The 25,282-nt window shown below is 44.0% G+C and overlaps 2 protein-coding genes across 2 annotated transcripts in view; both read right to left on the bottom strand.

Moving 5' to 3' along the window:
* Window positions 1-24,303, bottom strand: part of PARP14 (poly(ADP-ribose) polymerase family member 14) — a 48,388-nt gene extending 24,085 nt beyond the window's left edge. Inside the window, exons 1-6 of the mRNA XM_004002978.5 lie at window positions 24,091-24,303; window positions 12,366-12,490; window positions 11,549-11,582; window positions 8,256-8,498; window positions 5,538-5,774; window positions 821-3,060 (exon numbers count right to left, since the gene is read on the bottom strand). Of these exons, the coding sequence (XP_004003027.3) occupies window positions 821-3,060; window positions 5,538-5,774; window positions 8,256-8,498; window positions 11,549-11,582; window positions 12,366-12,490; window positions 24,091-24,277 (3,066 nt within the window). The 5' untranslated portion in view covers window positions 24,278-24,303. The remainder of the gene's footprint in view (window positions 1-820; window positions 3,061-5,537; window positions 5,775-8,255; window positions 8,499-11,548; window positions 11,583-12,365; window positions 12,491-24,090) is intronic.
* LOC101114575 (zinc finger and BTB domain-containing protein 5-like) lies at window positions 15,311-24,120 on the bottom strand. The gene is given in 2 exon segments (XM_027956394.3): window positions 15,311-18,636; window positions 18,639-24,120. Coding segments are annotated over 2 exon segments (2,028 nt in total). The 5' UTR covers window positions 19,657-24,120; the 3' UTR covers window positions 15,311-17,626.
* Window positions 24,304-25,282: the final 979 nt, after the last annotated feature.

The raw sequence follows: 25,282 nt of genomic DNA, 5'->3' as shown, positions 1-25,282 counted from the left end.
AAAGAGGATGACCCACAGGATGGGAGAAGATATTTGCAAATCGTTTATCTGTTAAAGGACCTATATTCAGAATATACAAAACACTCTTAAAATTCAGTAATAAAAAGATAATTTAAAAGTGGGCAAAGGTTGTGAATAACTTTTTCTCCAAATAAGATATGCAAATGGCCTTCCCTAAGAAGCTCTGCCCCAAGACTGCTCACAACCCCCCATTTGGGGAAGCACCGCAGGGGGCCTTCCAGCACTGTTTGGATGTTAAAGCCTGTGTTGAAAAAGTTGCTAAATACAGTTTTTAAAAACACATCACTCCCTGACAGATGTACAAGAACTAGCCCGACATAATACCCAGACCTTCCCCAGATCCACTTTCTACCTTCCTCCCCACATTCTCTTACTGACGTTGGGAGTTGAGAGCCCCTCAGACTAAGTACACTCCAGATTACTGTCCTCTGTCCCCATCTTATGCTCTAATTTTTCTGTATCTGCTATCAGAGAATTTGAAATTAATCTTAGATTTGCCAAAGTATGACAGGTATAAAAGCACTGAAAAAGTATAGAGAGTCACATAAACATTAGCTATTATTGTGGATTTTCACATTTGCTGGAAACTAGTGATCTGAGTACATTATCAGTTTCCACAAATAACTGACCAGTCTCAATTAGTGAGCACCTTGGTGAAGTAGCCCAATTTTCTACGGAAACCTATTTCAACGCAAGGATGGAGGACATGGGATTCTCCCCTTGATCCTAATCTCCCTTTGGCAGTAGGCTAACTGGAGTTCCCAGCATCCTGGGGGTTATTCTGAAAACGGGCACTCACTGTAGCATTCTGCACATCTCCTTTCACCAGTCGGATCCTCAGGCCTTCTGGGGTCAACAGACTTGATCCATTTCCATCATCTTTTCTCTTGTCGGGCTGGGCTGCTGCTGGTAAACTGGGCAGGGAAGCAACATCAGGCAGGGTGTCTTTAAATATACTTTTGGCACTTTCAGCAAAGGCCTCAACAGTCTTCTCAGCTATATCCACAAGGTAAATCTCTTTCAAGGTGGATCCATTCTTCTTACACTGGAACCATTCCTTGATCGCCAAAACAATGGTCTCCACACACAGGGATAGAGGAAAGCTTAAGGTTCTGGAACTAATAGCAGGGATGGCTATGGATTGGTACTTGTGTTTTACAGCCAAATTGAGACTTTCCTTCACAGCTGTCTTTAGCTGCCACACACATTTCTGGGCCTCATCACTCTTCCACTGGGGCCCCACTGCGTGGATCACATGTTGGTATGGGAGCTTTCCTGCTTTCGAGATGACGGCACAGGGAGGTGAGATCTTGCCCTTTTTCTTCAATATCTGGTCACAGTCTTCTTGAAGCTCAGGGCCAGCTGCTCCTAGAAGAGCAACAGCCAACGCCCCCCTGGGCTTGAGCTCCTCATTGGCCGCATTCACCACCACCTGGACGGGAAAGTGTGTCAAGTCGCCTTGCTGCACAATTAGCGAGACTCCAGGAGCTAAATCTGTCCGAAATAAGCACCTCTGCCCACCAGTGCCGCCTCTCGCCTTTTCTTCATCTTTCTTCAGTTCAATAAAACAACCAAATAATCTTCTGACCTCACTTTTATAATACCGTGCTTTATCCTGGAAGAACTGACCAGCTCCTGGTTTATCAATATGGATGCTTTTAACACACACCGAATCCAAGGCTTGTTTGACAATTTTCATTCCCTCCAGGACTTTGGTCTTTGGGCCAATTAGTGAAATGGCTTTTTGCTTGTTCTCAGGATTAAAATTTACCTGAACATTCATCCTCTTTATATTTGGCCAGATTTGCTTTTCTGCTTTTAAATAATCAACAATTAAGGAACTCTCTACTCCATGCCATCTCTCTATTTTTGTGTGCTTTTCCACGAAGTCAAAAAGCAAGTCGTAGATTTTACTTACGTCTCTTATACAGCCTGCAATGATGACCTGGGCTGCAGTTTCTGAAGTTACCTCCTGGATTACTACAGTCTTTGAGGAGGAATTGTGTTTCTTACACAAATTTCCAGTGAGCCCTTTCCAATTCTTGCCATTAAGGACTTTCCTGTCCTCAACATCAATGCGCTTACAAATTAAGGTGCTGCACATTTGGTTTTCAGCTTTCACAAGGACTTCAGAAGAGAAGCCAGTTAAGAGGATGGTTGTGCCCTCTAGCTCGTAAACTGCAAGAATGTTCTGTGCTATAAAGAGAGACTTGGAGAATTCTGCACAGTCAACCTGTTGCAGAAACTGGAAAACCTTAGGGTGAACATGAATGTTTCTCTGAGCCATGCTGTATACCTTTTCCTGGATTTCACACTTTACTTTATACACTTCTGCAGGGAGTCCTTTGAAGCACATGTGTTGAGAGGCTTCATCATAATAAATTTCCACCTCTGGGCACTCTGTGTGGAGCTGCTTTTGTATGCCACTGTGCAAAAGAAGTGAATACTTGCTTGAAGTAATGGCCAGTTTTTGTTTCAGACTTTGCTCTTCTCTTTTCATACTTTGAATGGTGCTTTCTATTAAGTCCTTGATCTGTGGCTCAATGTTTTGTACATCGTCTGACTCCCCCACTAAGGTTACAATGCTTGCAAGTGCATCAAATTCAATCAAAATCCTATCATCTTCTAAACTGTCTTTAATGGTGTCCCACACTGTTGGATCCACTTTAAATGAGGTTACTGTATATTTAGACCTGATGTCAGAGAAAAGTTTGGAAACATCTTTCTGCCAGGTCTTGACTCTTAGCCTTCCTTCATTGACTAATGTGGCTGCAGGTCTGATGATCACTTCACTGTTGCGCTGGCACCACGTCAGCTCACAGTGACAACGTCTCATCTGATCATGTATCTCCTCAGTCAGATTCTTTTTCTGCAAGAATTTCCATAAGGAAAGATCCAGTGGTTCTCTGAATGATGCCGGAAGCTTGATCAGAGGTTTCTCCTCTCCATACAAGGCTGTGCCCAAAGAAGGATAGTATGGGAACACAGAGAGTGGCATATTATTGAGGTCAAGTTTCTTGGTCATGATGGTGTCCATCACTTAAAGGAAAGAAATAAAACAAATTCAGTATAATATGTTTCAGAAGCAAAAACAAGCAAACAAATTTTCCTATTCTAGAGAAAAAAAAAATCCTAATGTTTGTAAGAACTTTGATGTTACAACATGCTTTTAAAAAGCAGCACTACTCCCAGAGTGCTCAAATATTAATTGATATGTATTAATACTACACAGGTGTTCCTTGTGTCATGGAATAACTACTTTCCAGCCAAGAGCACTCTATGCTGTAAATTCTATTCTGTTAAGTAAATTCTATGATAACACTAATATATATTATTACCACCAGGTTAAGAAAGAGAGAGGAGTTTGGTCACAAGCATGAGGAGGGTGTTTGCTCCAGTGTGAAGAATGTTTTTGTTCTTAAAAGCAAAGCTCATCTAGGAATCATGTTATTTATTTCTTTCTATAATTTCTTCCTGTGCAGTTACAGAAATTTAGATTCCATATATGATTTAGATTCCATTAATACTCCTCAGAGGTGGCACATAATAATAATTATCATAATTTACTATGTGTCAGACAATATTCTAAGTGGTTTATGTATATAACCCTCACAACAACCTTTTGAAGTAGAGACACTATTGTTATCGTCCTTATTTACAAATGATAAAACTGAAGCTAGGAGATGTTAGGTAACTCAAATAGGGTCACACAGACTGAAAATGGGGCTTCCAGGTGGTGCAGTGGTGAAGAATCAGCCTGCCAATGCAGGAGACTCAAGAGATGCAGGGTTGATCCCTGATTCAGGAAGATTCCCTGGAATAGGAAATGACAACCTGCTCCAGTATTCTTGCCTGGAAAATCCCATGGATAGAGGAGTCTGGTTTGCTACAGTCCATGGGATCACTAAGAGTCAGACATGACTGAGCGCACACACAGACTGTAAATATTTGAGCTAAGATTCAAGCCAGTGTCTTAACTCCAAAGCCCATGCTCTTGCCCTCTTCCAGGAGTTCCAAACCAAGGTCAGACTCGTGGTCATCAGACAACCCAGCCCCAGGGACTCTGATTCAGTAAGTCTTGCATCTCCCTTGTCCCTGCTCTAATGCCCTTCCTGTCACATCTACTGGGACATCTACTGGGGTGTGTGTCTGTGTGTGTGTGTGTGTGTGTGTGTGTGTGTGTGTGTGTGTGTGTGTGTCTGTGTGTGTCTGTGTGTGTAGAGGTACTCTTCTCCCCCATGCCCCTCCTCACTTTGTGTTTAGTTGTTAGACAGGTACAAGGGGTCTAAGCAGGAAGGGAATTAGAATGAATTCCAGTAGCAACTTGGATAAAAGCAGTATCTTGTGAAAAGACATCAAAAATAACTTCACCTTGTGCACAATTGGCTCCCTAGCCTGAAGCCAGACCTAATGAAAAGAACATGACCTTTGCAGGCTCAGATACATGGCTTCAACTTCCCACCACGGCCTGCAACAGGCTCTGAGTACCAGTGAGTATCCCCATGCCAAGACTGCACAGGTACAATTTAATCTGATGCTCACAACATTCCTCTGAGGTAAGTAGTAATGGGAGCCCTATTTTAGATGGAAAACAGAGACTTTTATGGGTTAAAGTAACTTCCCCAAGATCACAAAGCTAGTAAGCACCAAAGCCAGGCATTTGAACTCAGGTCTGTCTGACCCAAGAACCATCAAAGATTTCACGTTTATGTGCCTTAAGATCACCATACTGTTTTCCTCCTCTGTTTAAAAAAAAAAAAAAGTAACTATATAACTGCACAGATTCTTGTGAGGATTCAGCAAGATACTGTGACAGAAAACACAGCAAAAGATCTCATGTACAGCAAGCGTTCAGGAAAAGTGCCCTTCCTGACAGGGTGGGATATATGGAGAGAGTAATATGGAAACATACATCACCACATGTAAAATAGAGAGCCAATTAGAATTTGCTATATGACTCAAGGAACTCAAACCAGGGCTCAGTGACAACCTAGAGGTGTGGGATGGGGAGGGAGGTGGGAGGGAACGTAAGTAAACCTATGGCTGATTCATGTTGATGTTTGGTAGAGTATATAATACTGTAAAGCAATTATCCTTCAGTTAAAAAATATTTTTAATATTTTTATGCTTTATAGAAACTGTGTGTGTTTCTGAGTATATCTTTACTTGTTGAAATTAACTTGAGAATTTCTATCAAATGTAGAGCTAAAACATAGATCACCTCTTTAAAAACAATATCTCAAAGACTCTAAGAATTATATATATTTATAATTTTTATATATTTTTCAGTCTATCGTAAGTAGAGACTCATGAGAGAATCTCCTTATATCTTTCAAAAACTTGACATTGCTTCTCCAAATTTTGAATCACTGTTTTCACCAAGTATCACATACCAGATATACAGGATTACTACTTGGATTTCCAAGAAAAAATAAAACTTTTAACTGTTAAGATCTACTACAATATTTTCAGTTATGCCAGGTATGGTTTACAAAATTAAGATTAATAGATGTTACCTTTTCTGTCAAAAAATTCAATCAGTGCTGAACTCTCCTCAAGGAAATATTCGATGCTGACAACTCTTCCCCCTCCATTATGAGGATTTTCAAATAAACATTTTAAATCATGGTCATGAACACCAGGTGGCAGGTTTTCAACTCGAATTGTTTTTGTCACTTCCAGAAGTCTTGCAGAAAGCTGAAGTTTTTTCACTGAATGGTGCTTGGGACATTCACCAACAAATTTCAAGGCATCTACAAACCATAATCAATTAATCAATCAAAAAATTATATCTTTATATTGTATAGAAGAAACTGTCTGAATATTAGTTGAGAAAAAGGAAGCAGGCTAAGCACTCAATTTTTAAATGCAAGATTTTAATTCCCACAGGAGAATCTATATGCCTATAGATTGCCTGGAAGCTTCTGAAAAATAGTGCAAACAGGAATGTCTTACCGGGATTGCTGACACTGAGTCATGTCCCTGCCTTTAGTCACAGCTCTCTCCACCTCTTGACATCACTACCTGAATGCATCTCTACAACACAAATCTTATTTCACTCTTTCCTCAAGTCCTGAAATGGCTCCCGAGCACTTGCAGACAAGAGTTTAAGCTCCTTAGTGAGGCGTACAAGGCCCTTGGCTATCTGACCCCAAACTAATTTCTAAACATCACCTCTGTTTATTACCTCCATTTATTTTATTTTCCATATTGACACACAACCCAGTCATTCTTTCAAAAACTCCATTCTCTGTTGCCTTTGTATATAATTCCCTGCACCTAAAATGCCCTTCTTCAATGTTTTTATCCTGCTCCTGTTCCTCCTTCTGGACTCAGTCCAATTATCTCTTTCAAATTAATAAATATTGATAGTGAGTCCATGATGTACAAGACACCATGCTAGGATCTGGGGATACAGGGATGAATGTAGCATGTCCTTAAAAGCTCACCATCCAAGAGGGAAGAAGTCTTGAAAGCAAACAAATGGCCTATTTGAGGATTAAATGAGGTGGGAAAACTAAGACTGGGAATCAGACAAGGATTCCCAGAGTAAGTAGTCACTGACCTGAGTTTTGAAGGATAAAGAAGAGTTTATCAGGGAGATAAGGGGAGGAAGGGGCTTTTCAGGTGGCTCAGTGGTAAAGAATCTGCCCGCCAGTGCAGGAGACTGGGGTTCAATCCCTGGGTTGGGAAGATCTCCTGGACCCACTCCAGTATTCTTGCCAGGATAATCCCATGGACAGAGGAGCCTGAAGGGCTACAGTCCATGAGTTTGCAAAGAGTGGGACATGACTGAGCAACTGAGCACGCAAGGGGAGGAAACGTTTCAGGCAGCGGGGCTAGTAGGGTGTATAAACAACACAGCATATCTGAGATCTGATAGCCTGTTACTTCTGGAGTATAGACATCAGAGAAGACCAAGTCACCATTGGGTCCCCTTCCCATTCCCCACAGCCTCCTGTTCACAGCTGAGAAAAGCAGCTTTTCAAAAAAAAAAAAAAAAAAAGGCAGCTTTTCCTCCTGCATCTTCATTACTGACTTATGAATGGGTTTCTTCCCACCCCATATGAGTTCCTCAAGAGCTGGAACCAAGAATTATTCACCTGTGTACCTACAGCCCCTAGACTAGTGCCTCACATCTAGTAGGTATGCAAGATTTTTGCTCAGTGAACAAAAGCAAGTCTACTTCGTTTTACCTTTATAAGAAATAATCATAAATTTGAACCTGTGCTGGTTGATTAAGATCAACCATTCCACTGCCATGACCATGGAATAGTGAGGGCTTGGAATTGGAAAATTTCCTTGTCATCTGCAGATAGCTCTTCCAATTTCAGAAACTGTCCACAGACTCCCCACACAGACCTTAAAGAGCATGCACTTTCTGCAGCACCTGCATTTATTCATCCCTGCATATGTGATAACCATGCAAGTACTAAGGAAATACATGGTAAAGGGAATAAAAGAATAGGCTCTATAGAGGTGGGCTGCCTCGGTTCAAATCCAGCTCTTCCAGGTACTAGCATCTCTGTCTCCCCAACTGTAAAATGAGCGACAATAATAACCTCAGAAGGTTGTTGAAAGGGACAAATAAATTGATACATGAAACAAACTCAGCATAGTACCTGACTTACAGTAGCACTATAAGAATGCTTACTGCTATTACTATTACTCTCCAGTAAGTCCAGTTAAGTAACACAGATCAATATTTACTCAATCTCAGTGAGATAACATACAGGAAACACTGAGTCCTCTGCTCGGAATCTCTAATAACCTGAGACTTTAGATTTCTATTCGGGTGTGTTACTTCTGTCTCACTTCTCTCTCTGTCTCTGTCTGTTTCTCTCTCACACACACACACACGCACACCTACACACAACTCATACAATAAAGTTTGTTTATTAAACATACCAGAGTTTGATTTCAAGATGAATTTGCTTCTCTTTCAAAATAAGAAATCAGTATTAACTTACTAGCTACTAGAGGGGCTGCCCCGGTTGTTCAGATGATAAAGAATCTGCCTGCAATTCAAGAGACCCAAGTTTGATCCCTGGGTCAGGAAAATCCCCTAGAGAATGAAATGGCAACCAACTCCTGCCTGGAGAATTCCATGGACAGAGGAGCCTGATGTGCATTAGAAAGAATGAAACTTTCAGAGATGTTCCATAAGCTAGGTGTTCCAAACCCCAAAGTGTAGTGCAAAGAAGGCTGACAAATGGAGCATCATTTGATCTTACCAGTATACGTTTGAAAGGTAACTACAGCCACATTAAAGTCTCGTATAAATTCCAATTTAAAGTCATCATTCGTCAGGCCACTTATATTCTCCACTAACAACATTAACATCACATCAGTCACATTTGCCTTGAGATTTTCAAATGCAACCAAAGAGGAAATATCTTCACACTCTTTTGGGGTGTCTTCCTCTTTTTCTGATCTTCTACTGAGAGGGAGGTCTTCCTCTAGTTTTTTTGATGAATCTGATTTTAGGAAGACAAAAGGGTACAAGGTGTTAGATTTATCTATCATGTTCTTATCAAAATAAATTATCATAGGCTTATATGTAAAATAGATAGCTGGTGGGCATTTGCTATATGATTCAGGGAACTTAAACCAGGGCTCTGTAACAACCTAGAGAGGTGGGGTGGGGAGGGAGGTGGAAGGGAGGTGGAAGGGAGGTTCAAGAAAGAGGGGACATATAGATACCTATGGCTGAGTCATGTTGATGTTTGACCAACACAATACTATAAAACAATTATCCTTCAATTAAGAATAAATAAATGTAAAAAAATTATCACAGGCTAATTACACTGCCTTCTTCCTTTCCTGGTTTCAAAGTTGACATAAGTTACACAAGTAACATGCCAATTATGTCTCAATAAAACTAGAATAAAGAAAGATTAAGAATTGGGGAAAAATGGATCTTAGAAGACTTTCACTTAATTTAGTTAAAAATAAAAAGTAGTATCTGATATGATGCTGATCATGATTATGTTCAATTTTATTACACTCTTTTCTGCCTTGTTTCTCTGAGGAACCTGCCTTGCTTTTCATAACACCTGACATATATTTCTATCACAGCACCATATTACAGTTACTGAACCAAGCTTCTCCAAAGCAAGGGACACGTTTATTCATCTTCGTATTTCTGGCTCATGGTATACAGCTGAGGCTCAATAAATGTCTGCTGAATTGAAGATTTACTGCTTAGATTACTAGAGGAAAGCAAGAATATCCAATGATGCCCAAACATGGGAATCACCTAACATATTATATTCTGAAAAGCAATAATTTCCAATCACTGGAGAGAAAAAAAAAGGATTCTTACAGCAAATGACTATGGAATGCACATGGAAGATCAAATGGCACAGAGAATTATGTGTATACCTCAAACTTATGGAATAGCAACCACCCCAGTCAGCTTGTACCTCTCTACTGTGACCATAAAGAGTTGCATATACACTTGATCCTTGAACAACATGGGGATTAGGAGCCCAACCCCTTGCACAGTCAAGTATCTGTGTATAACTTTGACTCCTCAGAATCCTAACTACCAACAGCCTACTGTTGTCTGGAATCCTTACCAATAACACGAACAGTTGATTAACACATATTTTGTATGTTATAGGTACATCTACATATATTTTATGTGTTCACAACATAACTAATTTTTTCTTCATTTGTTCAGTATTTCTAAGCTATGTGGTTCATCTGTGAATTTCTTCCAATTGTCACAAATTTCCAAAAATTTTTCAACTATATTGATTGAAAAAAATTCATGTACAGTTTGATCCACACAGTTCAAATTCAGCTTGCTCAAGGGTTAACTGTATACAGAAGACAGTCATCCACTATGCTTGTGCCCTGAAGCATGATGAGTATGTCACGGTCTTTAGACATTCTGTGAGCAACTATCCCATTAGTGCCCTGGGTTCATGGCACTGGTTGTGTGGTGATAAGTACATATAAAAAACGTTGGAAAAGGAAATTACCAATTTTCTAAAGGAGGTACACAAAAAATAAAAGTAAGAAAGGGAGCTGACATTATTATGGCAGAGTAAATGCTATCTGCTCACCAAACCCAATGTTTTCATCCTGGGCAACATTTCTGAAAACTATTAACTCCGTTCCAGTTAATTTCAAGAGTCCTGGCCTTAAGGCCATTGTCAAGATTCAGTGTGAACCAACTGTTCAACAAAGAACCTCTTCCAACTCTTAAAGGGGTCAACTTAAGTATCTTGTTGAAGACCACCCCAATTCCTGGCTGGTTACTACAATTAGAGTCAAGCTCAGGTTACAACAGGTTTAGTAAATGCATCTAAAATCTCCAGGACATTGGTGGAGTGAGGCTGATTGGCTCTCCCTGAGTACATACTTGAAGCATTAAGCAAATCCAAAACAGTGCTAACAAATCAGTTAAGACAAGAGTTAGGCTGAAATCTATGAAACCATCAGAAACACAGACTTGATTAATTCCAGAAATGGTACAGATATAAATGTACTACAAATATAAAACCACTTTCTGGTACAAAACTGAGCTTGAAGGTACAGCATGTAAGCAATCTTTCCAGAAACAGATAAGGGTTTAGAAAGTCACAGTGAACAAATACTGGGAGTTGGGCGAGCCATATCTGAAGAAGACAAAGCAGAACTTCCTCTAAAGAGACAAAAAATTCCTGTCTCATAAGAAGCAGGAGCTTCTCAACCATGCATACTCTATTCTACAGTTTAATACATCCATATTAGGCAGAAACAACCTATACATCCCTATCCAGGCATTTTGCCAAGTTAAGGCAGATCCCATCCCAGAGCCATTTTCAGAAAAGGAAAGTTGCAAAAATCTAAACATGTTCTTTAGAAAATTTCAATTTTAGAGGACAATATTTAAACTTTTCTTGGGAACTCCTCTTCCCTAAGGTTTGGATATACGGATCACCTTCTCTTTCCCGTTTGGCCATTCAGCGCAGTCCATCTTCCTCCCATTTAAACAGCATGCTTAGCCAGGAAAACTCGTGTCTTGTCAGGTGGCACGCAGGCCAACACCCAGACATGAGTCAAGTAGCAAAGTCCACAACAGCTACTGGATTGCTGGCTGTTTCCTACAGCAGATGGGATAAGTGCTGACCTGGAGGGCTGCATTCGTATCCTGCACCCAGCACTCAGAAAGCAGTGCCAACTGACTTAGCTGCACACAGCTCCCACTGTCACGTCATATCCATGCTTCTCAACAGGTGAATGGGCACAGGTAGAGTCTAAAGGTCACTTCATCCACATCCATCCACCTCTTTATCCTCGCATCAATTGCAAGGTACTCTCAGTCCCCACAGAGAGAGTTGTTCCCTTCCTTCTGATCTGAACCCTTAGAACTCAAGAGGCAGCTGTTGAGTAGATGGCTGAGAGGATGGAGATGATGCAGCCCAAAGCATCTCTCAGCTGAGCAAACCCTGCCTTATGAAGTCAAGAAGAGAAGGTGACCTCTGCAATGCAAAGTGTTTAGTAAAAACAAAACTGCCTGATAAATGGAAGTTACCTGATTCTTCAATCTTTTCTTTGGTCTTGGATTCCTGAAATCAAACAATAAAGTCAAATTAATAAATTACAAATAATTTATTTACATTAAGAAAGTGTCCCTAGGGCCAGTCTAAAGATGTAGGGTCTACAGAAATGATAACTAAAAACTCCGGCAATAATGCTATTGAATACACCTCGCATTTCATGGCATATCCACTTAGCACACAAATCACCAGTAAAAATGAGTCACAAAACTCCAAAGGAACACCAAATGTTCTTGGTTAGACCTAAATCAGAGAAATAAGGCAGCTCATGTTCTTTTCCCCATTTAACAATGAATGCTTTTTAATTCAATACTAAATATTGAATGTTTAGTATTAACAAGCACTAGGCCAAGTGCTTTACTAAGACTGTGTCATTTAATCCTCACAACAATCCAATAAACCAAAGAGGTCAACACTATTACTATCCCATTTTACAACTGAGGAAATACTTAACATATGGAGTATAGATCACTCGCCCCTCTAAACCATGTGAAAATAAAACAAATATTGCAAGTTCCAGGTTATTGAGTACCTAGAATGAACGGATCCAAGATTTTACATCTCAAACCATCATTATGGTAGCCCCTCAATCTTGAATTTTCAAAACAACAAAAAGTGCTTCCTCTCCCATTACCTCATCACCACTCTCACTCCCTCCACATCTATAAATTGCTTTTCTCACCCCAGTGCGAGTTATACTTCTCATTCCACTATGTTTTCCTCATCGTGGTTCCCATCCCCACATACCTTGGGAGAACACCCGACTTCCCTTGTAATCACCGCTATACTTACATTTGTGGGAATTTTCCCCTCCTGGACTTCACCTGGGACTGTGGGAATCTGGACAGTTAACTTGAATGTTCCTTTTCCCGGCCATTCTAACTCGTGGCTCTCTCTCTCCAGAACTCGCTGCCGAACTGAAATTGTTTAGAAAAGCTGTTAAGCAATCTTTACTAACAAAATTATTCTATGATTGACATAGGTTTCATCAACATCTGTCAGTGGCTTGGTCAGCTTCTCAAGAGAGGTTGTGTATGATGAAAAGAGGAAAAGTTTAGCAAGCAGACACAGATTTGAATTCTATCTTTAAATTTCCTTTTTTTTTTAACCCTGAGCAAAACCTCAGTCTTCTTGTCATTAATTAATGAAGACTGTCTTATGTGTTACATAGATTAGACTGAAGAAACATTATAAAGAACTTAATACAGTACCCTCTGCTCAGTGGGCACTCAGAAAGGTAGCAATATTTATTCTACAATGAAGGGAAAGAATTAAAGCATCTCTCACTGTGAACTACTGATACTCAGGTATGACATTATGAAAGCCATGTTTTAGGAAAGTGGCTCAGCTGACAATGAGCAGAATGGAGAGCAGCCCTCTTAAAAAGGTATACAATTAATTATTTAACCTGTGATAAGAGCCTTACATAGGATAGTAAAAGGAATAGCAAAGGAGGGATGGGAAAGATTCTTACAAAATACAGAAGAGAATTAGTGCATTTGGTAGCTGAGCTGTAGTGCAAAAAAAAAAAAAAAGAACAGTGGACATAAGTTTAAAGACCTTGATTCAAATTCCAACTCTGCCCTGAAGTAGCCGAGTCACTGAGAAAATATTTTAGCTTCTTGAGTCTGTTTCCTCACGTGAAGCAGTGTCTGTGAATGAATTTTGTGACACTCATAAGGGCTATGTAAATGTAAGTTACAATAATAAGATGAAGCAGCTATCGAGAGGAAAGGAAAATCAGAGACCATGGTATCCGACGATGGAGAACAGGGAGCGGGTGAGTTTAGAGGGGAAGGCATGGCTGACATAGGCAGGTGGCGCAAAGAGGTCAGGGTGAAGGAGAACTTTGGGGATGCCTTGCAGTCACAGGTGTGGCTCTGCCATGGATGCTGGGCTGCCATGTTGTATTTTGATGTGGTTGCCTGCTGAGGCCAAAGATATAAGCAGAATCTTTCATCAGGAAGGGTTTGAGGGACGTCCCTGGTAGTCCAGTGCTCAAGAATCTGTCTGCCAATACAGGGAACACGGGTTTGATCCCGGAGGGTGGGACGATTCCGCATGCCGTGGGGCAGCTAAGCCCATGTGCCACAGCTATTGAGCCTGAGCTCCAGCGCCCTGGAGCCACAGCTGCTGAGCCCACATGCTTCAGTTTCTAAAACCGGAGCACCTAGAGCCTGTGTTTCACAGTAAGAGAAGCCACCGCAACTAGAAAAAGCCCATGTACAGCAATGAAGACCCAGTGCAGCCAAGAAAAAAAAATTTTTTTTTAAAAGAAGGTCTTGAGTAGCTTTCCCACTCAACCATCCATGGAGAGGATGAGGGAGGTGATGCCTTCACTGGAAGCCACCTCAGAAACAGGCCTCAAAAACAATATGAGATGGAATGCCAGACTCTAATTTCACTCTTTACGAGCAGGGTGAGTGTTTTTGAATGGACTCATAATGGGCTGTCCTAAGCTGAGGTGAGGACTAAGGACTGGGTAAGACCCCTGAGCCCAAAACAGCAGGCTGTTTTGTAAGCCAAACTATCTAGAGTCATGGACCTCTGCGTTGCCTTCCGTATACTTTGGAAGAGTCCTGTCCAGGCACCTATGTGTGTCAACCTGTTCTGAGATTGTGTGTAATATGTATGGGCACGACTATTTCAAGAGAACAGATGGCAGCAGTATCAGTAAGTGATCCAAAACAAGGAGAAGGTGAATCTGGGAGGAAAAGAGACGAAATGGTGGCGTCTAACCACTCTTGGACTTCCTGGTAGCTCAGTGATAAAGAATCCACCTGCCAATGCAGAAGACATGGGTTCGATCCCTGGGCTGGGAAGATCCCCTGGTGAAGGAAATGGCAACCCACTCCAGTATTCTTGCCTAGAGAATGCCATGGACAGAGGAACCTAGAAGGCTACAGTCCCTGGGGTCACAAAGAGTCAGACACAGCCTAGCAACTAAACAACAACCACCACCACCTTTACCCTTGTGGACAGCCTGTCTTGTGCATCAATCTCAGACCATCCATATGTAATTATATTTAAGGAGAAGTTGGGTTCCCTTTCCTCAAAGAAGCTGACAATAATAAGGAGCCAAATAATGACCAAAAAAAGATGACAAATATGCATATCTGAAACAGAATTTTAAATCTCACAAGTTAATTTACACTTGACTTTCCAGACATTCAGGCAATTATATAAAACAATAGAGCTTCCAGATAGTTTGTTTCCTATCCATTAATTTCTACAGAGAAGTGCTTTGGGGCTCATTCTTCTTATGTAAATGATAAGGCCCAAGTTGTGTTACACTATAGGCCTGCATCTGTTGGGGCCACTTCCTGTTGTGGAGGGCAGAGGGCATTCCAGAGACAGAAGAACTCTGCCCTTCGGGCAATGATGGGGTAAGTCATTAGATGTTATCAAACTCCTGACTGCTGAGAAAGCCATTCATCTGGTAGGAAATCAAAACTAAACAGGGACTTTCCACTCTCTAAGAACTTTGATCCACTCCCTAAGAACTTTGACCATACAAGGATTTGAGTTGAACTAAGTTTGAGTGTCTGTGCAAGGGGTACTGCAAGAGGGACATTCAAGAAGTCTAGGGGTGGAGGAAGGGACGAAGTGCGCTGGGAGGCAGGAAGGAAGAAACCCGGCAGGGAGACTGAAATCATTTCTGCTTTGAGGACTAGAACAGAATGATATTATCTTCACATAATTATATTTTTGCTGTTTGTATTTTTTTTTTAGAGGCATTAATATGACAAAGCTTTTATTTCAAAGTCTCAAATTTTGACCAGCATAGCACCACTGACCCAGGTGCCCTGATAGAACTTTATGATTTGGTCACCAGAAATGATTATGCCAAGCTATAATTAAGGCTAACCAATCGAAATCCAGGTACCCAATACCAGTTAAAATTCAGGTAGAAACTACCAGTTGTAGGAACCCTGGGACTGGTCTTCCAGAGAACCTCTGAATTATTTAAGTGCTACAGCATGTACAAGGACACTGGCCCACAGGCTTGCTTCTCACACATAGAAACTGATTGACTAAGAGGTAGATGAGAGATTCCAGATTCCACTGGGCAGTGGAGAGGCGGGGCTCCAGCCACTGTGTCAGTCCCCGAGGCAAGTCCACTGAAGCCTGAGCTCAGGTAGGGGGCCACCTCCTGGCACCTCTTCCTCGAGGTGGAAGGGGAGGAGGGCGACAGCTGTTCTGTGCCACCAACTCCTCTTCCCAGGCCAGGCAGGGCCTCTCCTCCTCCACGCTGACCCACCTGCCTCTCAGGGTTGATCTCACAAGTCACTGGTTCCACAGAGGGGTGGATGTAGAGCCTCATCACATCGTCAGAACATGACTTACTAACAATTTTCCACACACACCGAACTTCACAGGTGATCCCACGGCCTCCACCCGCCTCCCCACCTCTCCCCTCCCCTTTTAGGAGACGGACCAGAGGCTTCCCTTTTGGTTTTCCTCCCTGGGGAATCAGTTCATAGATGCTAAATCTGACAGTGAGCATTATGAGTTTATCCACAGACAGACGTGTAACTGCATATGCTGGATTAAGAGAAGACACATGCTGACTACTTCTCAAAACATAAGAACTGAAGGATTTTGCTCAATTATGCACAGTGGTTTGGGGTGTCTCAAATAAACTGTATACAAAAATGAACTCATGTTCATGTATGAATTAAGCTGACTTCATGAGCTCTACAGAGACACATTAACCTGTGCTATTCCCCTGAAAGCTCTCAAGCCAAGGCTCAGCCTAACAGATGCTGCCCAAAGGGTTGGAAGGCCACAGGGTCGGCCCAGAGAAGGCCAGGTCAGTCACCCAGAGGTCTCCTTAGACTGTCTCAGATGCTACCCTGGTGGCTTCTATGCTCTGGGCTGCCCAATCCTCTTATAGAGATGGGAAAATATTTATCAACCTTCAGTATTGGGTTGGGGCAACAACAGAAGCTCAGGGTCTGTACTTTAAAACCATAGAATAGAACAGTAATAAAGCCCACGATGGAGGGGGGTTGACTTCACTTTTGTTTTTTTACCGAAAACAGTAATCTAGGCCCAGGAAAGATGCTGTAAGTGGCATGAAAGTGTGAAGAAGCGAAGCAGAAAACGGGCTTGTCGTTGGGTGAGATGTGTCAGGCTGGACTGGCCCCCGAAATCTGCACAGAACAAAGGGTAAATGCGCCGTAAAAGATCCCACTAAACAGGACTCCACATCATCAGAACAAAGACGAACACTAGGTCTTCTGACTTCCAAACTGTAACATGTGTAATACAAGTTGGTTAAAATACCGCTAAAACAGCACATACAGAAACACCTTACTTGTCACTCCCTATTCATAAGTACATACTCCTTTTACAACTTTGTCTTTAAAACTGGGAAAAATTGTTAAAACACCTATCTAACGATGATGTTTTCAAAAGTATATACACACCTGTTAGTCCAGAGAATGCTCGCTCTGGACCCAGTGTCAGCACCATCAAAGTGCAGCATCTGTGACTGCAAATCAGACAAAAAAATACAGTACTTTCTGAAGCCTAGAGCCAGCTCATGATAGACTTTAAAGCATTTCTGGCAGGCAGGCGTGTCCTCAAGGGTGTTCCTTTTAGACAGGCACAAAGTTGCCACTGGTTACACGTAGTGCATTTTGCATCACTGTATACAAGTATATAATATTCTCATCAGAAGGTATATAGGAAATTTAATTAAATGCTTCGGTTTTACAAAAATTGCTAAAAAATGTTTTTGCACTTCAATGTTTAATTTTTCAATGTGCCACTTCTAACATCAATTACAGACTACTCTCCGACTGCATTACTCAACCCTAAGGAAGAACGTGGTTTCAGGGACTGGATCCCTTCTCTGAATGTGTGCACTGCACTCAGAAATGCGGCGGCACAAGCACGACACCTGTGAACTCTCCACTTGTTAGTCTTCGAAATCTGCACGAGCCACTCACAGCCTGAAGTCTTAAACCCCATGGCATTAACCACCAACCAACCAGAGATTTTAGTTCCGGTCCTACAACTGGCATCGGCGTTATCTCGAGGTCAGGCTAGAGCAAAGTGCTGGGGAGGTTGCTGCTCTGCCAGCGCAGGCAGGTGGTCTTCGAGTGTTTGTACAGGTGGCTGGACTGACTGAACCTCTTGCCGCACTTCAGGCAGGTATAGGGTTTTTCACCTGTGTGAACACGAATGTGCTTCTTGCAATCTGTCAAGGTCAAGAAAGTCTTGCAGCAGATTTTGCAGGCGTACTTGTGAGCCCCCTCTACAACCAAGACATTGTGCTCCGATAAGGCCTTCTTGCACTTCGACAAGACATCAGCAGATACCCTCGTCAGCTGCGGGGGGCCAGGCTGCGAAGGGTGGCCATTTTCAAATGAGGACATGGTTGCATTCATCATTAGCTGGGAACTGGCAGAATTCTCTGGGATCTGTGAGCTCCTGACAGAAGTTACCACTGGCATTTTGGGAGCTATGCGGCGGTAGTATGGAAAGTTACTGGCTCCTCCTCGAGGGGAACCCATCCTTACCCTGGAAAAGGAGGAGTGCAATCCCAAACCGGACCTGGAAAAATCCATCCCAAACTGTTCTCCTCCTCGGTAGCCTGAGGTCTGCACACACGGTAGGCCCATCACATCCTGCATGGGCCTGACAAAGTGGGAGTCCGCAGGATCGCTGAATGGGTTCTCCACATGAGCACCAGGGGCCGAGGAGGGCCCGCTCGCAGGCCCAGCCTCCGGACTCAACAAATAAGGGGCCTCCCCCTCCAGCCTGCAGTCACTGGTTGTGTTTGGGAGATTATCGTCATTGTTCTGATTGGTACTAAAGTTACTTCCTCTGCTCTTGTTAAGAAAATTTGAAATACTAAAGGTGGATTTATGTTCGAGGTTATTGGTGACTTCCAAAATGTGGATGTCCCCTACCCGGTCAGTGCTAGACTGGGGATCTGAAAAACTCCGGTCGCTGCTCTCTGGGCTGAGGTCTATCTTCTCGGCACTGACCACCACCCCCTCCACCTCCACCGACAAGCTGCCTTCCGCTTGGGAGGTCACGTCACTCACTTGTCCTGAGGCTCAGGAGAGCTCAGGGGCTCAGATTTCACCACCACTCTCATGTGCTCCTTCTCACCAAGGCCCACTTCCGGGTTTTCACACTGAAAAGCACTCTTCTCAGCTGTGGTTTCCTGCTCAAAACTAGTCTCGACCTGAGTGGCACGGGAGGCCATGGAGAGCTGGGCCATATTGCTGGCGCTGTTGTCGGACTGGCTGGGCACCTGGGCATCTTCTTGAGCGCCGAAGGACTGGTCAAACATGATGGTGCTGTCATCTGGGTTGTCGGCCATCCCATCGGCCTTAGGGTTGCCCACGATTTTCAGAGAATCTGGAGAAAAGAACTCCTCCCGGGAATGAACCCCCGGCCCGTTCTCTGGCGTCACGTCGGAGATGGCAGACTCGTCCAGGGTGGGTCGGAGGCGCTGCCTGGCCCGCTCCTCCACAGACTGCTTGCGCCTGTGCAGGCGGCGCATGGGGAAGGGCGTCCTCTGGTCCAGGTTACCACGCATCGAGGAGCTCATGGGGGCTGGCTGCTCCTCGCCGCTCTGGCTGGAACTGAGGGCGGAGCTCACAATGCTCAGTTCCAGCTGCTGCAGCATAAAGGAGCGCTGCATGCGGGCGCTCTGCTCCTGAACACGCTCGCTGGGGGGAGACATGGGCAGCGTCCGTGTCGTCAGGTAATGTTTACATGCCTTAACAACAGAGTTCAGGTGCAGGTGAGAGGCTGCCAATAAGACATCCATGACATTGCTCTCCCCTAGCATGAGAGTGGAGGTGTACATCATGTCAATCAGTGCGGCGAAGGCCTCTGCTGTCACCACTTCGCTATCCAGCTGGATCATGTTCATGGTCTGATCTCCCTCTGCCACTGAGAACAGGGCTCGGAAATGCGTGCTGCACGCAGCTAGCACCGAGCGGTGGGCTTTGAAATGTCTGTTCCCCACTACAATGACACAGTCACAGAGCTGCCCATGAAGTCTCTGATAGTTCAGCTGCTGGAAGATCTGTTCAAAGTGACCAGGAAAATCCATGATCCTGGCAGGTCACCAAGCCAACAGTGGTGGCAAAGCCAGTCTTCCCAAATTTCCTGGGATTTCCAGACCAGACTAAAGCAGTAGGAGGAGGCCTTCCCTTGGTTTAGGGGCTTTTTTCTAAAATCCTCTCTCTCCTCTCTCCTGCTGTTTGTATTTTTATGAGGTTTGTATTTCCTACAATAATTTCTTTTTGTTCTGGGTCATCAACAAACAGGGATTCTCAAATTTTAATGCTGTGCTAAGTTATTTCAGTCATGTCCGACTCTGCAACCCATGGACCGTAGCCCACCAGGCTCCTCTGTCCATGGGATTCTCCAGGCAAGAACACTGGAGTGGGCAGCCATTTCCTCTTCCAGGGGATCTTCCCGACCCAGGGATTGAACCCATGTCTCTTATGTCTCCTGCATTGGCAGGTGGGTTCTTTACAACTTGCACCACCTGTAAAGTCCCAAACTTCAGTGAATTGGGGTTAAACATGCAGATTCTCACCCACTCCACCCTCAGGGTACCTGAGACTCTAGGACAAAGTTGGAAATGTGCCTGTTAACCTGTTGCAATTTGGATGCAGGGAGTCTGTGGCCCCAATTTCAGGACAACTCTTGAGGATAATGGGATTTTAAAGAAGAATGAAGTGTCCGTAAGGGCCAGGCCGGTGGTGATGTTGACAACTGGAATCAAAAATGGTATAAAACCCTGTGAGGAAAAGCGAAGCCCGAGGGGGAAATGACTTACTTGCACAGATATCCTTTAGAGCATTTCTTGGTGAAATTAACCCTTGGGAAATTTTTTGACATTGTTTTAAGTGCTCTGAGTCAAGCTCATCTCCTGATCCATGCCTACATCTCTTCTGTCACACTTCACAGGGATTCACCTGTGAATCCCTTTCTATTTTGGGGTTTTATTCTTTCCTTTTTACATCCCTGCCTTCAGTTCAGTTCAGTCGCTCAGTCGTGTCTGACTCTTTGCGACCCCATGAATCGCAGCACGCCAGGCCTCCCTGTCCATCGCCAACTGCCCGAGTTCACTCAGACTCACGTCCATCGAGTCAGTGATGCCATCCAGCCATCTCATCCTCTGGCATCCCCTTCTCCTCCTGCCCCCAATCCTTCCCAGCATCAGAGTCTTTTCCAATGAGTCAACTCTTCACATCAGGTGGCCAAAGTACTGGAGTTTCAGCTTTAGCATCATTCCTTCCAAAGAAATCCTAGGGCTGATCTCCTTCAGAATGGACTGGTTGGATCTCCTTGCAGTCCAAGGGACTCTCAAGAGTCTTCTCCAACACCACAGTTCAAAAGCATCAATTCTTCAGCCCTCAGCTTTCTTCACAGTCCAACTCTCACATCCATACATGACCACTGGAAAAACCATAGCCTTGACTAGACGGACCTTAGTCGGCAAAGTAATGTCTCTGCTTTTGAATATGCTGTCTAGGTTGGTCATAACTTTTCTTCCAAGGAGTAAGCGTCTTTTAATTTCATGGCTGCAATCACCATTTGCAGTGATTTGGGAGCCCCCAAAATAAAGTCTGACACTGTTTCCACTGTTTCCCCATCTATTTCCCATGAAGTGATGGGACTGGATGCCATGATCTTTGTTTTCTGAATGTTGAGCTTTAAGCCAACTTTTTCACTCTCCTCTTTCACTTTTATCAAGAGGCTTTTGAGTTCCTCTTCACTTTCTGCCATAAGGGTGGTGTCTTCTGCATATCTGAGGTGATTGATATTTCTCCCGGCAATCTTGATTCCAGCTTGTGTTTCTTCCAGTCCAGCGTTTCTCATGATGTACTCTGCATATAAGTTAGATAAGCAGGGTGACAATATCCAGCCTTGACGTACTCCTTTTCCTATTTGGAACCAGTCTGTTGTTCCATGTCCAGTTCTAACTATTGCTTCCTGACCTGCATACAGATTTCTCAAGAGGCAGGTCAGGTGGTCTGTATTCCCATCTCTTTCAGAATTTTCCACAGTTTATTGTGATCCACACAGTCAAAGGCTTTGGCATAGTCAATAAAGCAGAAAGAGATGTTTTTCTGGAACTCTCTTGCTTTTGCCATGATCCAGCAGATGTTCACAATTTGATCTCTGGTTCCTCTGCCTTTTCTAAAACCAGCTTGAACGTCAGGAAGTTCACCATTCCCATATTGTTGAAGCCTGGCTTGGAGAATTTTGAGCATTACTTGACTAGCGTGTGAGATGAGTGCAATTGTGTGGTAGTTTGAACATTCTTTGGCATTGCCTTTCTTTGGGATTGGAATGAAAACTGACCTTTTCCAGTCCTGTGGCCACTGATGAGTTTTCCAAATTTGCTGGCATATTGAGTACAGCACTTTCATAGCATCCTCTTTCAAGATTTGAAATAGCTCCACTGGAATTCCATCACCTCCACTAGCTTTGTTCGTAGTGATGCTTTCTAAGGCCCACTTGACTTCACATTCCAGGATGTCTGGCTCTAGATGAGTGATCACACCATCGTGATTATCCAAGTTGTGAGCATTCCAATTGTTCTCAGGGCTTCCTAAGCCTCTAAGCTTGAAAGTTGGTCGTGTTCGACCCTTTGCGACCCTATCGACTGTATAGTCCATGGAATTCTCCAGGCCAGAATACTGGAATGGGTAGCCTTTCCCTTCTCCAACAGATCTTCCAAACCCAGGAAGCGAACCAGAGTCTCCTGCATTGCAGGCAAATTCTTTACCAACTGAGCTATTAGGGAAGCCCCGCTCAATTACCTATCGGGAGGGAATTTCCCCCTGTAAACTCAATCAAGTTAGAATATCACCCCTTCCTTCCCCATCTAAAAAATAAGAGATACAGAAAATGTCCGTATAAATTTTTATTTAAGTTGGATGATTTTGAGATCTCCTCTGTAAAGAGGAGAGAAAAACAAAAACTGCAGTTCCCCATAAGTTTTTAAAAATTGTATACTATATTTGCAGTAATATTCTGGATAAACTGTAAATAGGAGGTAGAAGAATAATGCTTATGTCAAGTCCTAATACTACAGTAGAAAAATGGAAGCAATGCAAATACATTTTTTTCCAAAAAAAATAAATAAATAACAGAAAGCGCAGGGGTTCTCTCTCTCCATCAAGTGAACACCTATTATTCCTGTAGAATCAGCTACAAAATCCAGAACAGTAGCAAACATGCATCGTTCATCCCCACGCTGACTCTCCTTACTCAAGGCCTCACTGGTTCTCACTTGGACATGGCATGATCTTCTTCAGATCTAATGTCCAAGGTCTCTCCCAACAGAAATCACTGTATTATCTGCATCCAAATTTATCTCCTGAAAAGCGTATATGGACATGGCCCTTCACTGCCTACTGGTGGGGGAAAAGTTCATACTCCTTAGCATATCATGCAAGGCCCTCTCTCATCTCAACTCAACTTTTATTAGCCTTAATTTGCACCCCACTTCTTTTTTAAAAGGTTTAATAAGAGAAGGCCTAAGATTTTTTTAAAATTACAAGCATCCTCTTTGTAATCTTATAAAATTGCACAAACCCCACATGTTCTTTTCATGCGGGTCTCCAGACCTCGCATGTGCACATGGAGAAGGCTCACTCCTCAAACCAAAGCTACCCCCAGGGAGCCCGGCGCTTCCCTGGGCACTTGCCTGGAGAGCCTTTGCTCTCCTGCCCCCACCACTGCCACCAGCTCCCAACCTCCCCAGCATCTCACCTATCAAGAACTGAATTCGCTCTCAGGAGTCAGTTTAGACGTGACTCTCCCAGGAGACTCTCTTTCCTACAAATTGTGTTCAGTTGCTCAGTGTGTCCGACTCTTTGCGACCCCATGCACTATTGGGGCCCTCCAGGCTCCTCTGTCCGTGGGATTTCCCAGGCAAAAATACTGGAGTGGGTTGCCACTTCCTTCTCCAGGGGATCTTTCCGACCCAGGGATCAAACCGCATCTCCTACACTGGCAGGTGGATTCTGTAATACTTGGACCAGGGAAGTGCAAGGCTGGTTAGACATCGGCATTTCAGCTCTTTTTCCTTCTCCTTGTTTCGGATCACTTACTTCAAATTGTGTTCCCATAATGCTCTAGAGTTTCAGAACTGCTGCTTTCACAGGAAGAAGACAGTTGCAGCGGCACTGCAACTCTGCCACTAGCATACGACGCCCCTGCACGATGTAGCCCTGTAGAATGGCCACCAGCTCTCCGGCAGCCCCCTTCAGCCAAACCGTGCCAAATGTTTGTTTAACTCACCTGCGCTGGCTGCCGCACCTCCCGCAGCGCCTGGAAGCGCAGCGCGGGCGGAACTGCGGCGCACCAGACGACTTCGTCTATTCTGCGCCTCCCACCCCATGCGCTTCTCTACAGTTGCTGCCGAAGCCGGGCGGACTCTCCCGCCGTGCCCTTGAGCCCCAGGTTTCCCTGGAAGAAGAGCCCAGCTTGCCCTCTCCCCCGCACCCCTCGCCCCTCTCACCGTCGTCCGGGTAGAAGAGCACCAGGAAGCGGTTCGAGCTCCCTGGCACCGGGCAGACCTCACACTCCCCGCCTCCAGATCTCTTCCGGCTCTGGAAGTACATCTGCAACTTGGTGCTCAAGTTCTTCGGGGGCTGGGAGCCCCAGGACCCTTCGACCAGCAGCGGGAAGGAGCCGGGCTCAGCCATCCTCGTCTGCTGGCCCAGCTCCGACTGCCGGTTCCTCCCCGACTCGCAGCGGTTAAGCCTCTTTCGCTTTCGTTTCCCAGAACACTCCTCCTGCCGTTAGTTTCTGCCTTTGGCTGTAAACGGCTGGCCCAAGTTGGACTAGAAACCACCCTGCCCCTTCTTCCACCTCCCATTTTTCACTTTCATCCGTGGACCACGGCAGAAGCTGGCATCGCCTTGCGGCTTCCCTCCATCTTTATCCTCGCGACCTTAAGCTCAGGCACCATTTGCTACTCACCCAAGCCACAGATGAAGTCAGCCGCTCTGGGTCACTAGACCTTGTTAAAAAAAAAAAAGTTTCATTTTTGCCCCAGGCCGCCATTTTACAAACTGTGATTCTTTAGAATTGTTTGGGGCCCATTTTCAGCCTTCTTTCAACAATTAATTAATTGTCAGAATTTTACCTTGCTTCCCTACTTTTGTTTTGTTCCTTGACCTGTTAATATACTACATCTAGAAATGGGGGGAACAGTACATTCACAGCTGTTTTTTAATAGAATATTTTCTAGGTGCCATGCACTCTGAATGGATTTGACAGGCATACACAGTCCTGTGCCCTCACTGAGCTCATGAAACCGTGGAATACAAGGACTTAGGACACAGTGGAGTAAGTGTTGTTGGAAGGAATATACAGGTGTTCCCAGAACAAATCAGGGGAGGCTCAGGGAGGGTTTATGGGGAGGAAACATGTAATCTGAAGCCTAAGGATGATTACAGATAACCTTGGGCATTGGGCAAGAGGGGAGTTCCACATGATGTGCTTGTATGGGATCCCTTGAGCTGCTCTGTGGTAACCTGGGGCAGGAGGCCAGCCAGGTGGCTGCTGTAGTGTCAGGTGGGAGATGACGGTGGCTGAGACCAGGGTGCTGGCCGAGGAGGACTGAGTAGGGCTGGGGTTCCAGATTGATGCTGGACTTGCTGAAGGATGTGGGCAACAAGAGAAGACACTCAAGCATGACTCCCATG

This window comes from Ovis aries, chromosome 1, assembly GCF_016772045.2.
Source record: "Ovis aries strain OAR_USU_Benz2616 breed Rambouillet chromosome 1, ARS-UI_Ramb_v3.0, whole genome shotgun sequence".
Classification (NCBI taxonomy): domain Eukaryota; kingdom Metazoa; phylum Chordata; class Mammalia; order Artiodactyla; family Bovidae; genus Ovis; species Ovis aries.
Note: the sequence above shows the minus strand (reverse complement) of the source record. Positions and strands in the feature narration are given on the sequence as shown.